This window comes from Dendrobium catenatum, unplaced genomic scaffold (assembly GCF_001605985.2).
Source record: "Dendrobium catenatum unplaced genomic scaffold, ASM160598v2 fragScaff_scaffold_1464, whole genome shotgun sequence".
Lineage (NCBI taxonomy): Eukaryota > Viridiplantae > Streptophyta > Magnoliopsida > Asparagales > Orchidaceae > Dendrobium > Dendrobium catenatum.
In genome coordinates, this window is record NW_021319926.1 from 525,532 (window position 1) to 542,233 (window position 16,702).

The following is a 16,702-nucleotide window of genomic DNA, read 5'->3' on the forward strand; positions in this document are numbered from 1 at the left end:
AGGCTCCGCAGAATGTCCTTTCTTTCCTGCTTTATTCTAGATTTTGTTTAGGGGGCGTGAATGGAATCTGAACTGAACGTCGTGTAAATAAATATGCTAGAACGAATAAATATCAAGAAATAACTATTTTGGCCAGAACATTAAATGATTTAAATGTTTATTGAAAAATTAGGACAATAAATCATTGGCTTGGTCGACAATTCTAACACAAAATAAAAATGAAAATAAATAAATAAGAATTGATTTGTTGGATTCAAATTTATTCGTTATTAGGTTAAAGCTATAAAACTATTTGAGGGAGTTTAGTGAGCATGGAGAGTCAATAAAAAGCTATAATATCTATGTAAATATTCCTAATAGCATGAAGATCCAAAATATGCTTCCTCACATGTTTTTTTATATGATTAAGATGACTATAAAAAAGGCTACACTTAAAATGAAAATATATAAAAAATTAATGTATGATGTGATTGATATAGATTGATGCTGATATGTTGACTAGCTACATGATATAAATATGGATCACTACCTCTAATGTGTCCCTCTTCTCTTAGGCGAGTGCCTTGGATGAGTCTTCGAGAGCAAGTATAGTTGCCAAATCTTTGAGATCTTGGTCACTTAGCTATTATGTGAAGGAAAGTCCCTGGGAACAAACGTCAAATCCTTATGAGCAAGAGGTGAGTCCATTTGGCAGAAGTGGCTATGAACCACAGATAAGATTAATCAATGAAGTCCTACACATAGGCTTCAAAGGTGTTTGCTTCTTGTAATTTAAACGAGAATATTTGTCATAGGCAGACAACCTTGATTGTAGACAACAGTTGCAGATGAGGTGGTTCTATTGAGGTGAGTAATCATTAAGGTGTAGACTTCTCCAAGCAAGTCCTTTGGAGGAGCTCTTTAAGGAAAATTATATGCTTTGTCGGTATGTTATGATCTAAGTAGGGGAGAGTGGTTAATTGCCCATAAGCTAATGTCAACTACTACACTGCGAGGTCACACTTTATTCAAGCGAGTGCCACTTTGACCATGTAATTCCTTTGATTGAATTCCTTGACAAGAACCTATTAGATTCCTTGATGTGAACCTATTAGATACCTAAGAGTTACCTACTTGTGCATGTATGAGTTTGCATTAGTTCCTTGATTCACTTGCTCCTACGAAAGGCATGTTACAAAAAGGACAAATAAATTTAAGATAAGAAGCATTTCTAACTTTTTTTACCAATTGTATAAAGGTAGATTAAGAGTTATTGGCTTATTATTACTATTGCCATGAGCATTGAGCCGTCTTTTAAGATTCTTCATTATTGCACTAATTTGACTTCCACACTATCTTTAGCTATATAAATACCTAAATAAGGAACTCCTCCACAAGCATAAGCTATTGAAATGTGAGGAGAAGAATTCTAGATTGCTGATAAGTAAGAAGAAAGTGATGGCTATTGAGACAAAGTTATCCATCAATATAGAGTTCAGCAGTCAAGTAGTGATTATGCCAAAAGAGATTGAAAAGGTTAAATCGAGCAAGGCGGTGTACTGCGAAGAATATCTTGGAGAGGGTTATCCTCTCATCAAGCCATGATGGTGTGCCTTCAATAAAAGGAACATAGGTAATTCTCTACATTATAGGCCGTGAAGAGCTTGAAGTGGTAAGTCTTATTCCTGAAGTGGCAGCTCCTGTTTTGGAAGTGGCACAAACTAGATCCTCAGTCAAACTCACTAGCAATCATGACCTTATTTAGGAGGATGTTGGTAGTTCCAAGCAATTAATGATTGTAAGAAGAGTTCTTTCTTAGTTTTTGAGTGAGTTATGTAAGGAGGTCAAGCATCACCAGCCTTGAGAGAGCAAACTGTTCATTTGACTTAGGGAAATTCTTAGTTCACTCATCAAATGAGTTTCAAGTGTTGTTTATAACTCAATAGGCACTAGGCTTGTAAACCATGACTGTAGATTTATATGATAAGTTGCTAGAGATTCCATTAATTCTCTTGGAAAAAGAATTTATTCTTCCTGATCCTTTCCTCTAAACCATAAGATCGACTCAATTGGTGGTGAGTATAGTAGGCTAGTGCATTCCACCCTCTGTAGAAGGTTAATTCAGGACTGAAACTACCCTTCCCATATGAAGCTATTAAAGCTCAACGTGAAAGGTGATGACAACTCGTTTGGGTCCTTGAGTCAATACAGTTAAGTCAGTTCCTAGCTAGGGGTGCTTCTATCACAACCCAACCCGACGAGTACAAGTCCTATCATGTTGAGTCATAATAGGTAAATCCCAATATCTAGTTTTAGAATTATTTTATATTTTTTTGCCAATATTGCTTGAAATAAATGACAGATTGCAAAACTACTAAAACATCCAAATACTAAAAATAAACTCATCCATAATATTTCTTTTATTTCATCAAAATAAATATCTACACTACAGTTAATGGATACATGCAAGAGTTATAGGTAAGAAAATTTAACTAGCCATGATTGTACAAAAAATAAAATAGCAAAATACTTATGATCTCATATATGATCATGTCTGCTAGTGTATAATCTCTTTTTCCTTTGTAGATCCTGAAAATCAGAAGCAAAATCACAGTGAGTTACAATAGCTCATCAAGTCACATAAATTAATCTAAATTTTTAAATATTTTTTTTATCAAATATTTTACAAAATATTTAAAAATAGTTAAATACAATTTAAATAAATCACTATACTAACGGATGTAATAAATGCATAATAATTATCATGATTTAAATAACAATACTAAATAAATAAATAAATAAATTGAAATTCATTTCACAAAGCAGTTCATATCACATTTCCTATACCAGATAGAACCTTAAAGAATTCTAGCCCCTTATGACTCCTTTTTTATTTGTGCTTATAGCACCAGAACATGTCATATATCTCTATTTTAGACAAAATGTCAAAGGATTCTGTCCACTTATAACCCCTACAAAATTTTCTGACACAAACAGAATCTCAGAGGATTCTAGCTCCTTGTGGCTCCCAACAGATATAATTTGATCATATATGCACATATATCATCATATTATAACAATTAAAGAGTAATTGAGCATGTATCAAAATTACACAGTGTTGTATAACGGTAGACAACAAAAATTCTACTATGCAAAAATACATATTTTAAAAAATTATCAAATTATCAGGGATCGTGTAAAACGACGCTTTAAGACTTTATTGTACTGCACTATTTTTCAACATTCAAATAATTTTTTATTCAATAAAAACCCCACAAATTTTAAAACTCCGTTGTAAAATTTCTAAAAAAATTTCTAAATTTGCATAATCGTAATCTCTATAATATATAAAAAGTTACTTGGTGAAATTTTACCTATGTAAAGTTATCTTCGTTTTTAGTTAACGAATAAAAAATTCACTAAAAATTATGCATTTTTAAAAATTGAGATGGGCATAATGTAATTTATTTCAAGACGAACAAGTTTCCCAACTAGACGGTGAATTAAAACGGCTATAAGACCTCCAAAATCGGATTTCTAATTTCTATCACTATCTCTTTTTCTCACCTTTTCCCTCAGTCATTCTCTGTTAACGTTTTGGCAAAAAGAATTAAATGGGATTTTAATATACTAATAAGTGGGATTATATATTTTATTAAAATATTAATTATTTTAATTATTTAGTATTAAAATATTAATTTAATGCAAATTCTTTTATATCTTTAAATCCAAAAATTACATAAAAATATACATAAATTAGTTATTCATGTTTAAACACTCGAGTGAAATTGGTTTGCAAAATGGACACATAACGATCCCAAAAATCCAACTTGTACCTACAAGTGCTGATTTCTTAAGAAATTTCAATAATGCCCAAAAATTATGAGAAAATATGGTAATTAAACCACAAAATAATAAATGTTCTAGCGAAAACAATTTGTGATTTGAATTTATAATGACCCATGACATAATTATTGACTTCTATAGGTTAAAATATTTAAAAAAATTAAGGGCTTTCATAGTTTCATCCTATGATACATAATAGAGAGGGTTGAACTATCTTTGTATTCTCACCTTGGTGCTTCCTCTCTCTTTTCTCGTTTCTTATTCTTTTATTATCGCATGCATTTCCTCTATATATTGCAACTTTGAGAAGATGTCATAAAGTGTTCATCAAGTTCAAGTACTATCAAGTCTCGAAGGATATTATGAAATTTGTTGATACAATCTTGTTTGAATACTAATTTGGTCACATAAAATGTCGGTCTTCCGAGGACTCAATTAGAAGATAAGATGTAGTAGATCTGGCCTATGTTAAGAGAGTTAGAGGTGGACCTAAAAAACTTGGTTAGATAATATTCATCCTTACCTTCTCCATAAAAAACTTTAATCATGGTAGCATCTAGTTCTTTTATGCCTGCATAAGGACGGACGACCTAGTGAATAAGGTTAGGAATTTGCAGGTGAAGCTCATTTTTATTAAGTCTCTTATGGGATGGGAAGTGCTGACTTTCCATTGCTCTGGCCTCCCCGTGCCAGACTATTTTCTTTTTGTGTCTGTGATGACGACGGAAAGTTTTAACATATTTAGATTTCAAGTAAATTTTCAGAAGGCAGATTGAGTTATAGAAAAGGCACTACCTTGAGATTTCGCCCTCATTTTGTGAGGACTTTATGATCTAAGCTATGATTTTCTATAGGAGCAAGCCCCTATAGTTAATTACCCCTTTCGATAATGAGAGAATTTTCGATTAAGGCTAGTCGTTAAAGAGATTACATAGGTTGTAAATCCAACGTATAATAACAATAATTTTAGGATTTGAATTTGTGATAAGAATTATGTGATTTGAATTTTATCATCATAAACTTAAAATTGGTGATGAGAGGAATGAAGGAGCCTGATCAAGATCTCATGGTTCCATCATCTCGGGCTGTCGTGTTCTATGGTCTATTTAGTTAGTCCAACCTGACAGAAGGCACTTTATCAGCAGTAATGGGTTACTTCTTTCAAGAATACCTTATAGACCTAGGTTGGTATTTGTCTAAGGGAATAGTTCTGAATCCATCTTTGCTGACAGAGGGCTTTATGCCTATCAAATATAACCTATGATTCATCACTCAAGGATTTGTCACCGTTAGGCCACTCGATATGGAAGTCTAGGAATTTTTTATTCTGGAATTGCTTGATCATTCTTCTGGGTTAGGATTTTTTTTTGCAGTGCACCCATGCACTCCCCTAGGATGGTCTCACTAATTTCTAATTTTAAGGATGGTCTCATTGACAAGCAGGGGACATCCCTTGCGAGGGTGTTTTTGTCCTTTTTTAGTCCTGTTTCTTTTCTTATTTATAGTCATTTGTTTTGGCTAGCTAGGGATTTTCTTTGAATGACCTGGCTGTTTTCCCTTTGGTAAATTTTTTGTGGTCTACAATCCTGATGTGTTCATAATCTTTACCTGAAACGGGCTCTGCCCCTTATTTTTACCCCCGAAAACAAAAAACAAACAAACAAAAAAAAGAGGCAGACTTTAAATATATCTGTTAATAAAAAAATGGCGAATGTGCGCATCAGTGGGCCTCCACATTGAGGGAGGATCTGAAGATAGTATCCGATTCTCTCATTTCTTTTTATATTTAGAGCAGCTCGCGCCCCGCCTAGCCGCGGAAGAAGCCGGCAGCAGGTTCTTCGCAATTTCAACCGTCGTTTAATTTGTTATCGGCTCCGACGATCATTTACCTCCTTCTCAACCTCCAACTAATTCCTCTTTTGGAGTGGTAGCAAACCAGCTAGCTCAGGGCATTCTTCTTCTTCTTCTTCTTCTTCTTCTTCTTTCCTTTTTCTTGAAGTGAAAACTAAAAATAAGCAAGCCATTCTAGGTAATCAAGCCGGTTTACTTAAAATCTGAAGAGGAAGGCAAAGCATATGAGGTCAGGGAACCATAGCATACTTCCCAGTAGCCGGAGGGCAACTCAGAAGCTTCGCTTGCTTGTATCGCCCACAGCGGCTAGCGGCTCTATCAAAGCCTCGACAGCTGCTAAGATGAAGGCGTTAATATCCATCTGCATCGGCATCACTATTTTCCTCATTGCTGCCCGAGCCGCTTCCGCCTTGGCTGCCCTGGCCTTTCACCGACTGCATCACCGCCCCACGGCTTCTTTCTTTCCTGCTTCGCCGTCCATCCCCAGGTCCGCTTCTCTCTCTCTCTCTCTCTCTCTCTCTCTCTCTCTCTTTCACTTGTACGATATCTTGTTATTAGTTCTTTTTTTACATGCCTTATTAAAAAAATTATGTGGCAATTAATTTCAGTTCAATCACAATGATGATTAATTAGGCATATATGCCTATTCTTTCAACTCAGCTTTATGAATTCCCTTTCTCTATTGATCTTTTTGAAACTTGATACCAAGTTAACGGACAGTTTTAAATCTGAAGTCAAATTCATGAGATAAATTCAAATGATTTCCAAATGGAAAACTAAAATACAGCATTTTCAGAACGGATAATAATTTCGACGTTTAAGCCCTTAAAAATGGTATTTTCGGACTGATATCGACAAAGGGAGTAACTATATATACCATGCAGGGTCAACTTCTTCAAGATGGTATATATTAATCTTATCGTAAGGGGAAAAAATCAACATTAGATTCTTTTTCCCTGTTTTTCCATTTTGGTTTATGCTGGCTTAGGCTAAAGCTTAGAAATTAATCCATTGAGGACTTGAAGAGTCAATCCCTACCAAACAGCAAAAATGAACCTGCCCAATCAGATGTTCATTTATATATTAAAAAGTGCAAGATGAATATTTGGCTATGTGCCTTGCTGTTCCTCTACTGAGTTCACATTTTCAGCTTCTGTAAATGGATCATAGCTATGATATTTGTAGACATTGTCTTTTATAAGAATGTTATTGTTGCGGGCTAGAATATACGCGGCGGTAGAGTTTACAAATTCACGTCCGAGCGTTGCACAAATATTCAGCACACAAACAGAAAAGAAAATGAACACCATAATTTTTATGTGGAAAACCCAGAAGAGGGAAAAAACCACGGGGCCAAGCTCAGCTGAAAAGTTCCACTAGTGTTTTTGTAAATTACAAAAAACTGATTCGTCCCACAAATCCGAACGATCAGATTGCAACTTGAAGCAAATTTACAAAGTTTTGCAGAATCCCGTCGTTTCCAAAAAATCCGGTAGAGTTCCAGCGTATTCAGGCGGCGGGAAGAGCTCCGGCGGTGGTCGAGGAGGAGAGGATTTTCCCTTCCCCTTTCTCTTCTTCTTCCCTTCTTCTTCTCTCTCTTCTCTTGAGTCCCCTTTGTGTAGAATGAGTGCTCTATTTATAGTTTTTCTGGAGTGGCATAGCTCGTAAATAGGTGTGAGATCATGGGGAGAATAGGGAGTGGTCGAATGGACGGCCGATATTGAACCCTTCGATTGTGCACCGTTCGTTGGACATTTGGAGGCCTTAATGATGTCGGAATTCGGCAATCTTGGGCTCGTTGGATTTGTCTCGCCGAGCCGTTCGATTCGAGTATAAGCTCGTTAAAATCGGAGACCGTTTGGTAACTCAAATTGTGGTTTGAACCTTCTAACAGCGCTTCGGGTCCTTGATTTGGACCCATTTGGGCTCGGATTTGGTTGAATTTGGTATCGTTGGGTTCGTGTTTCCGAGGCGCTCAGTTTGACTGTAAGCTCGCTGAAATCGGAGTTCAGGTGCTCCCGGATTTAATTTTTGAAGTTTCCGGGTTGATTTTTGCCTCGAGATTCGTGCCCGATCAAGATAATTTTTTTAAGAATATATCAGTTATATAAGCAGAACCTGACCATGAAAAATGAAAAGTTTGAACAAGGCTAATCTGATATGTATATGCAATTCATATTTCGTATTATGTACAATATAAGGGTGCGAAAGTTGCAATTCATATGATTTTTGAAGCTATACATATTTCTCATTAAACACACTTTTCAAACCTGTATTTAAAGTGAAAATGTCTGGTATGGTGATTTGAGTAGGTTTTAAGCTCATAGCCAGTTTTTTTTACAAGTATGTTTGGATGTTGATACAGTAGTGCTTGAGTTTCACAAAATAGTTTCGTATATTCTTTTTTTGATATATATCTAGCCATCGGTGTATATGCCTTGGCTCAGTCTTCCAATGATTTATTACCCTAAGAAATAGTATTAGAAGCAAGGTTCTACTATACTAGAGTGATCTTCACAATTTATAGCTCTAAAGGAGTGAGGCATACTTTCTCACATTGGCAAGTTATAAATAACTATTGCATCTCCGGTACACCTGCAATTTCCAATAAATAAATAAATAATAAATTTAGTGGGAAATTTCATTCGATATTGTTTTTGTGAAGTTGCATCTATTCATCTCTGATATACTTTCTTATTGACTATGTAAAATCCTTGTTGTTCAGGAAAGCGTACACAGTATTGATTAACACATGGAAGAGAAATGATCTTTTGCAGAAATCAGTTATTCATTATTCAAAATGTGCTGGAGTTAATTCCATACATATTGTGTGGAGTGAACCTAATCGCCCATCTGATTTACTTTATGAAGTTTTAAGAGAGGCTGTACATTCAAATTCTATTCGTGGCAACAGTATTGAACTTATTTTTGACTTGAACCAAGAAAACAGTTTAAACAACAGATTCAAGGAAGTCAAGGATCTAAAATCTGATGCTATATTTTCAATTGATGATGATGTTATTTTACCCTGCAAATCAGTGGATTTTGCTTTTAGTGTATGGAAAAGTGCACCAGAAACAATGGTGGGATTTGTTCCACGTATGCACTGGTTGGATAACTCGGTATGCAGCAATTCTTCCTCCCCGTTCCTTTGTTCTTGTTGATTCCCTAATTTGTTTACATTTAATTAGCTTTGGGAACCATGCTCTGATCAAATTGGACTTTAAATTTTAGCAGGATTCGTTGATTTTTTAGCATCTATTTGATTAATTCCATGGAATTGAGGCTTTAGAAAGAACAGAAGCGCAATTGTATGTTGAGTGTCTATATGCTATATTAATAGAGGGGAATTTGATGCACGTTTTGTTTCACTACTGTGCCTATCCTGATTGTACTGTTATATATTAAAACAAACTACTAATGTCTACTGAAAGTGTTCAGGATCAACATGCCAAACATTAGGCATCACTTTATTACAATAAACTGTTGGACAAAATACTGAAATATTCCGCAAATTAGCTAAAAAAAACGAGGATAAAAGTCCATAGTCATGATGTTAGGACATTTTCTCAATAATTTATCTAGGATAGGAATAAATTTCAATATAGATAACTTCATGATAAATATAAATTTATCTAAATTATCTGGGATAATTAAAAATTCTTACTTATATTCTTGGATAAAAATATGTTCAAAATTTGTTATTTGGAGTAGCTCTAAGTTAATTTCAAATTAGATTTAAAACTCACTCCATTAAAAGCTTATAAATACATAAAAGAATTGAGATGCCTTATATTTGTTCATGGACAGGTGTTTGAGAAGAAAAAACTCACTCCATTAAAAGCTTATAAATACATAAAAGAATTGAGATGCCTTACATTTGTTCATGGACAGGTGTTTGAGAAGAAACCATATTTAAATAGTGTTGCGGATCTTTTAGGAAAACAAAAAGAGTCCTACTTTTGGAGATTAAAAAGATAATAAGCTTTTGGAGACATAAATTCACAGTTGGCTGTTAGTAGAGAGAGAAGGGTGTTGAGAGAGAGGAAGATAGATACAACTTGGAAGCAGAGAATGATTTTTTTTTTCGGTCTATCTTGTAATCATGATAAATTATTTTGATGTGATGCAAGCACGATGGTGTCAAAATAAACGTGATGATGCGTTAGGAAGCATGGTGACTCTATTTGGACAAGTATTTCAATGGATATCTCTTAAATGATTTTACTATGTGTTTCTCATTTCTCATCTCTCTTTTGATTCTGTTTTGATTTTAGCAAGAGAAATATGGGGTTTCTCATTTGCAATAAGATTGGATATAATTGAATTTGGGGATCAGTATTTTCTTGTGCCCTACTTGTTTGTATACGTATGTAATTCGTTAATAATTGATTTGTTCCTTTGCCCTGTCCCAGGAATAGAAACTATTGTTTTGACTAAACAACTTAAAGCTTGGTGTCTTGTTGTGATTTTTTATTCCTTTGTTATTACTTTGTGTTCATCCTATTTGCGACAAGTAGGTGTTTCCGCATTTAAAAAATAAAATAAAATTAAAAAATTGGCTTTCCAAACTCAATGTTGCCTCTTAGATTAAATTAGATTCATCTCTTTTTGTCTTAGTTTCTTTGAGTTGTATTGAACTTATTTTCTCTTCTTGAAGATAAAAGACATATTTTGAAAAATAATTAATTTATTAGATCCCATCATTTGATTAGAAGTACCTAAAAACAAGCATAGATTTTAAACTATCTTAAATGCTTCAATAACCTTAAATATGATGATGATTTCATCTCCGCACATAATGACTAAAAATAAAATAATGAGTTTCTAGATCATTCTTATTAGTACGAACTAAATAAGCTCTTAAACAATTTTGAAATGTGCAACTAAGTGTGTAATATGCACTAATGATATGGATAGACCAAATTGATGCTGAGGATTTAAATGAAAGGAGGTAAACCAATTTAACATCATTAGAATTTGAGAAAAGATTTTGCGCACAGCAGGATAGAACATATTATGCAATACCCAATATGAATGAAAGAAGAATGAAGATTCATAAAGCTGACTTTGAATTATTGGGATTAGGTTGTTTCTATTGCTGATGATGATAAGAAAAAGGAAGCTTCAATGTTACTACCAATGCAGCTATGCTAAATTATCTTGCTCTTTTAAAAAAAAAGTACTTCACACCTTTATTGCCAATTTTATTATAACAATTCAGTGAATTTAACATCTTCAAGGCCCCTCAAATATGATGATGATTTCATTTCCATACATAATGACTAAAAATGAAATAATTATTTTCTAGAACATGTCTTCTATTTTTAAGGAACCAAATGAGCTCTTAAATGATCTTGAAATGTGCAACCAAGCATGGAACATGCAGTAATGAAACTGATAGTCCAAATAAATGTTGAGGGATTTGCAAGAAAAAGAGGTAAATCGATGTAACATTAATAGAACTAGAGAAAATGTTTTTTGTACATTAGGATAGAACATATTACGCAACAGCAATATGAAAAAAAGAGGAACGAGGATTCAGAAAGTTGACTCTTGATCATTGATATTAGGTTGTTTCAATTGTAGATAACGATGAGAAAAAGAAATTCTCATTGTTACTGTTGCGTTCTGGAGTATTCGCGGCGGTAGAGAAATATATAGTTTAACTTCTTAACATTGTACGAAGATCCAGCACACAAGCAGATAAGAGAGAGGACGTAGCGTTCATAAGAGACACCAGAGTTTTTACGTGGAAACCCCTGAAAAGGGGAAAAAATCACAGGGCCTAGCCCAATTTGAATGAATCCATTAGTATTTGCAGTCGATTACAAATGAGTCCCTTCTTAGGGAGAAGGCCTTGGCTTGATGGTACAAATGTACATCATATAGAGCGCATTGCATGGTGGGAGTTACAATAATCAACATAGACATGTTTGTTTAGTCAGCAGAACCATAGTTGATAAGATAGAGATCGGAAATACCATAGTTGGCAGGAGACCGAGGTTAGAAAGACCGTTGTCTAGTGATGAAGGTTAGAATAACCATAGTAGGCAATGGAGGTCGGAAGGACCGTAGTCTGCAGGAGACAGGAGTCTGAAAGACCATAGTTGGCAGGAGACCGGGGTCTAAAAGACCGTTGTCTGGTGATGGATGTCAGAATGACCATAGTAAGCGACGGAGGTCAGAAAAACCGTAGTCGGCAGGAGACAGGGGTCTGAAAGACCGTAGTTGGTAGGAGACCGGCCGGGGTCAGAAAGATCGTTGTCTAATGATGGAGGTCAGAATAACCATAGTAAGTGATGAAAGTTGGAAGGATCGTAGTCGGCCAGAGACAGGGGTCTGAAAGACCGTAGTTGGAAGGAGACTGGAGTGAAAGACCGTAGTTGTAGGTTGATACTTCGGTAGAACTCCAGGCATCAGGTGGTGGCCTGGTGGAGCACTGGGCCTCAAGTGGTGGTCCAACGGAAGTTCGGGCCTTAGGTGATGGTCCAGCAGAAGTCCAAGCCTTAGGTGGTGGTCCGGAGGATCAACAACGTCAGGCGGTGGTCCGACGGAGGAGAGGGCCTTAAGTGGTGGTCTGGTGGAGCTTAGGGCCTCAGGTGGTGGTCCAGCGGAGCAACAACGTCAGGCGGTGGTCTGACGGAGGTGAGGGCCTCAAGTGATGGTCTGGCGGAGCTTAGGGCTTCAGGTTGTGGTACGACGGAGGTGAGGGCCTCAAGTGGTGGTCCATCATAGCTCAGGGCCTCAGGTGGTGATTCGGCGGAGCAACAATGTCAAGCGGTGGTCCGACGGAGGTGAGGGCCTCAAGTGGTGGTCCGTCGGAGGTGAAGGCTTCATGTGGTGGTCTAGCGAAGCAACGACGTCAGGCGGTGGCAGAGGTGAGGGCCTCAAGTGGTGGTCCTGCAGAGCTCAGGGCCTCAGGTGGTGGTCCGACGGAGCAACGACGTCAGGCGGTGGTCCGACGGAGGTGAAGGCCTTAAGTGGTGGTCCGACGGAGCTCAGGCGGTGGTCGAAGAGGAGCTTCTTCCTTCTCTTCTATTCTTCTTTAGACTCCCTTTTAAGAGAAATGAGTGGTCTATTTATAAATTTCTGGAGTGGCATGACCTGTAAATAGGTGAGAGATCATGGGTAAAGGGGGAGTGGTCGGATGGACGGCCGATGTTGAATCCCTTGATAATGGACCGTTTGATGGACATTTGAATGTCTTAGTGATGTCGGAATTCAGCGATCTTGGGCTCGTTGGATTTGTCTCGTTGAGCCGCTCGATTCTACTATAAGCACGTAATGTTTGGAAACCGTTTGGTAATCCAAATTGTGGTTTGAACCTTCCAGCAGTGCTTTGGGTCCTTGATTTGGACTCATTTGGGCTCGGAATGAGTTGAATTTGGTGTCGTTGGGTTCGTATTTCCGAGACGTTCAGTTTGACTGTAAGTTTGCTGAAATCGGAGTTCGGATGGTTTCAATTTTAATTTTGGAAGTTTCCAACTTGATTTTGCATCGAGATTCATGCCCGATCAAGATAATTTTTCTATGACGTATCAGTTACTATCAATGCAATTTTGCTGCATTCTCTCTCTCTTTTAAAAGAAAAAGTGCTTCACGTCTATATGACCAATTTTATCATAACAGCTAGGTTAATAAGCACCTTTTCTGAGTTGAATATTTTCTCTTTTTGTCTTGTTAGGTCCGACCCCACGTAGTGGGATAAAGGCTTGATGTTGTTGTTGTTGTTGTTGTTTGTCTTGTTAGGTGTTAGGATTCAAGGAAAATCTGAGATTTATTTTGGCAGTTTGATTTTTCCACAATTATAACAAAGAACTTAGCAATTTGCTGCCTGTCCAACTTAATTTTGCATTCAATCTCGGAAGGGTACTCCTTGTGTGTTTGTTCTTCACATATGATAACAATTTGTTGATTCCAATTGCTAAAGTCAAATGTAGATGGTGGAAAAGCCTGTTTTGTACTTCTCAATGCAGATAATGTTACCCTACTCTATTTCTTCTGCATGGAATCATCAATATAACTCATCCAATCTAAGTATTTCGCATTCTTTTAATCCCATAATGTAGAAATTCTAATCCAACTCAGTATAGCACATGAGGATTTCTTTTAATAGTGTAACTTTTTCGTTTAACAAGTATATGAAACCAAGTCACAAGGTTCTCTTATTTATTTTTGCAGAATAGTAGTTTAGATCGGTATTTTTACGGTGGGTGGTGGTCAGTCTGGTGGACAGGCACTTACAGCATGGTTCTTTCAAAGGCAGCTTTTTTCCATAAGAAATATCTACATTTATACTCTACTAATATGTCTCAGTCAATACGGAATTATGCAACGAAAAACAGGTGCTTTTGACTTCAATGTGAATAATTTTAGTATTATCTGATTTGCTGCTCATGACAATCCTTTCTATTGCCTGTAGAAACTGTGAAGATATTGCAATGGCTTTTCTAATCGCAAATGAAACTGGAGCTCCACCTATATGGGTGAAAGGTGAAGAAATACATGTGTTATTTTTATCCTCCAAACTGGATAAGAAATTTAAGAAATCGTTGTAAGTGGGCTTCCTATTTGCGTTTTTTACAGGAAGGATATTTGAGATGGGATCGAGTGGGATTAGCAGCCTGGGAAACCATGAGGAGAGGAGGACACAGTGTCTCAACGATTTCACGGCTATGTATGGCCGTATGCCTTTGGTTGCAACCAACGTGAAAGCCATTGACAGCCGAAGCAGTTGGCTCTGGTGATTGTGATCATAGTGCTTATGTATAGGTATGCGTTAGTTAGTTAACTTGCTAGGCTTCGTACACTCTTTTTAATTCAGATGTTGGATAACAGTTGCAATGATTCATTTGTCAACTATTTTGATCAATCAATAATAGGAGAGTTCTATTTCTTAACAAATTTTTAAAATTTGAGAACACTCAATGACGTAGTAAATGCATCTTTTTAAGTTGTTTCGGGCTAGAGATGTAAGGGAAATCTACAGGGAGCCTGAGCTACTGTATATTCTTTGTTGTATATATATATATATATAAAGATCATTCAATACTGATTGTTTGAATGATAAGACTTATATCTACTTACTTTTATATAATTTACTATTTAAAAACTATTTCTTATATCTCATGATAATTTAACAGGCACGTTTTAAAAAATATTTATCATAAGATTCAGCTGACAGGCCTCTCTCTCTCTCTCTCTCTCTCAAGACAAAATTTCTCTCTCAACACGTTTAATTTCCATCAATAACAGTAAGATGAGACTCTCTCTCTCTAACCATAGAGAGAAAACTCTTTCAAACATTTGTGTCTCTCAGTGGTGGGCACACCTAAACTATTATAAACCAAACCTTCTTCAGTCCAGATGCGAACCTAAGCCACAGTAGCACGCGAACTCGACCTCAACTCTGGCCAACTGAGAGTCTTCTACGGCTGTAAGGGAGGCTCGGTTTGGAGGCACGGCGTGAGAAAATTAGCTGATGTCATGCAGTTCGGCTCGAATCGGCATAGAAGAAGGAATCGGAGGGCTGGCTTGAGGCACAGGAGGTGTGGATAGGCTTTCACGTGAGATTGGAGCTGTTGGATCGTCGGATCAGTGCGAGTTGAAGTTGAAACAAGCGGTGGTGGAGGCAGATTCACCTAAGCGTCGAAGGTTGCAGGAAAATCAAGAAACGAATAACCTTTATTTATTTTTTTTTTTTTTTAACGAGAGCCAGAAGGATTGACGAGTTGCTGTGCAGTAAAGCCGGGAGGAGACATCTGTGCGAGGCTTTCAATGGGATTTTCGGGGATTTGGCAGAGAGAAGAGCAGCCCAGATAAATAATCTTAGTTAATTTAATTTCATTACTTTAAATTTCATCAATTGATCAATTTAATAAATAATAGTGATACTATGTTATTACCATTATTATTAAATTCCACAACTGTAGAAATGGGTCAAATACTTAAAATCGCCTCGGTTTATGCGTGATTCCCTCAATTTGCACGAGATCGCCTCGAAACTTGTGCCGATTTGCATGTGTGATTTCCATTGGGCAAAATTATAGTTGATCTTAGGTATTGTCGATGCTCCGGACGCAACAAACAAATTCTGTTTTGCGATGGATGTAATTTGGGCAACGTTGCGTGTTAATTTCTTTAATTTGCACGTCATTGCCTCGGGAAATATATTAATAGAGCTTACAAAATTCAAATAACAAAATAAAATATTTAAATATTTGATAATTGTGGTGTTAAAAATAAATCTTACCTGAAAGAAACTATTTCAAAATATCTCAAATTCTTGAGCAAACTATTTTGAATTTGATTTCAAGCAAAAAACAAGAATACAAATTAAATTAATAAAAGTTAAAACATTTAATCAATATACTTCTAAAATTACTATGACTCCGATGGAACTCAATTTATGGCAACATTGTAATCAAAATTTATGCATTGGTTTTAAAAATCAGATCGGATCGGCTGGTTTAACCAGAAATCGATCAGCCGGCCGGTCCGGTTACTTAATGAAAACTATTTATCACTCAAACCAGGGAAAAATCGGCTATTTTTCTGGTTGAAGCATAGAATCGCTTAACTTGGCGGTTTAAGAAGAATCTCCTTGTTCTTTATTTATGTGAATCACTGCCATCCGTTGAAGATTGGATGAGTAAATTTTTTTAGGAAAATGTAATCCGTTAAACGAGTGCACTAAGAGGAGAAACACATGCTCAAATTTCTCTCCCAAAATACGTTTTATGTCTTTGTTCCTCTCCCGATACTCTATCCTAAGCTTTCGAAGGCTATCGCTCGTAGTGTCAAAGCCTCAAAGGTGTTTCTGAAATTCGTCAAATAGTTGTGTAAGACAGAAGATATGCTAAATCGTGCTTCTACATTCAATCCCTATTCTTATTTTATGCAACTTTCTTTTATTATGGATTACATAAATTCATGTTATAGGTGTAATGGGATAATGTATTTATTCATAGAATGGGGCTTTTATCAGAATAAGTTCTTTAATGTTGTCTACATTTGCTTTGTT

General features: G+C 36.2%; 1 protein-coding gene across 1 annotated transcript; it reads left to right on the forward strand.

Annotated features, from left to right (window-relative positions):
* Positions 1-5,631: 5,631 nt before the first annotated feature.
* LOC110093206 (glycosyltransferase family 64 protein C4) lies at positions 5,632-14,583 on the forward strand. The gene is made up of 6 exons (XM_028700154.1): positions 5,632-5,752; positions 5,855-6,163; positions 8,402-8,798; positions 13,861-14,024; positions 14,102-14,172; positions 14,266-14,583. The coding sequence occupies exons 2-6, from the start codon at positions 5,901-5,903 to the stop codon at positions 14,424-14,426; spliced, it is 1,056 nt and encodes a 351-aa protein (XP_028555987.1). The 5' UTR covers positions 5,632-5,752; positions 5,855-5,900; the 3' UTR covers positions 14,427-14,583.
* The last annotated feature ends 2,119 nt before the right edge of the window (positions 14,584-16,702 follow it).

Coding starts and splice junctions, on each gene's coding strand:
- LOC110093206 (XM_028700154.1), top strand. CDS start 5,901: ATGAGGTCAGGGAACCATAGCATACTTCCCAGTAGCCGGAGGGCAACT. Junction 6,164..8,401: donor GCTTCGCCGTCCATCCCCAG/GTCCGCTTCTCT, acceptor CTTGTTGTTCAG/GAAAGCGTACACAGTATTGA. Junction 14,173..14,265: donor TCCACCTATATGGGTGAAAG/GTGAAGAAATAC, acceptor CGTTTTTTACAG/GAAGGATATTTGAGATGGGA.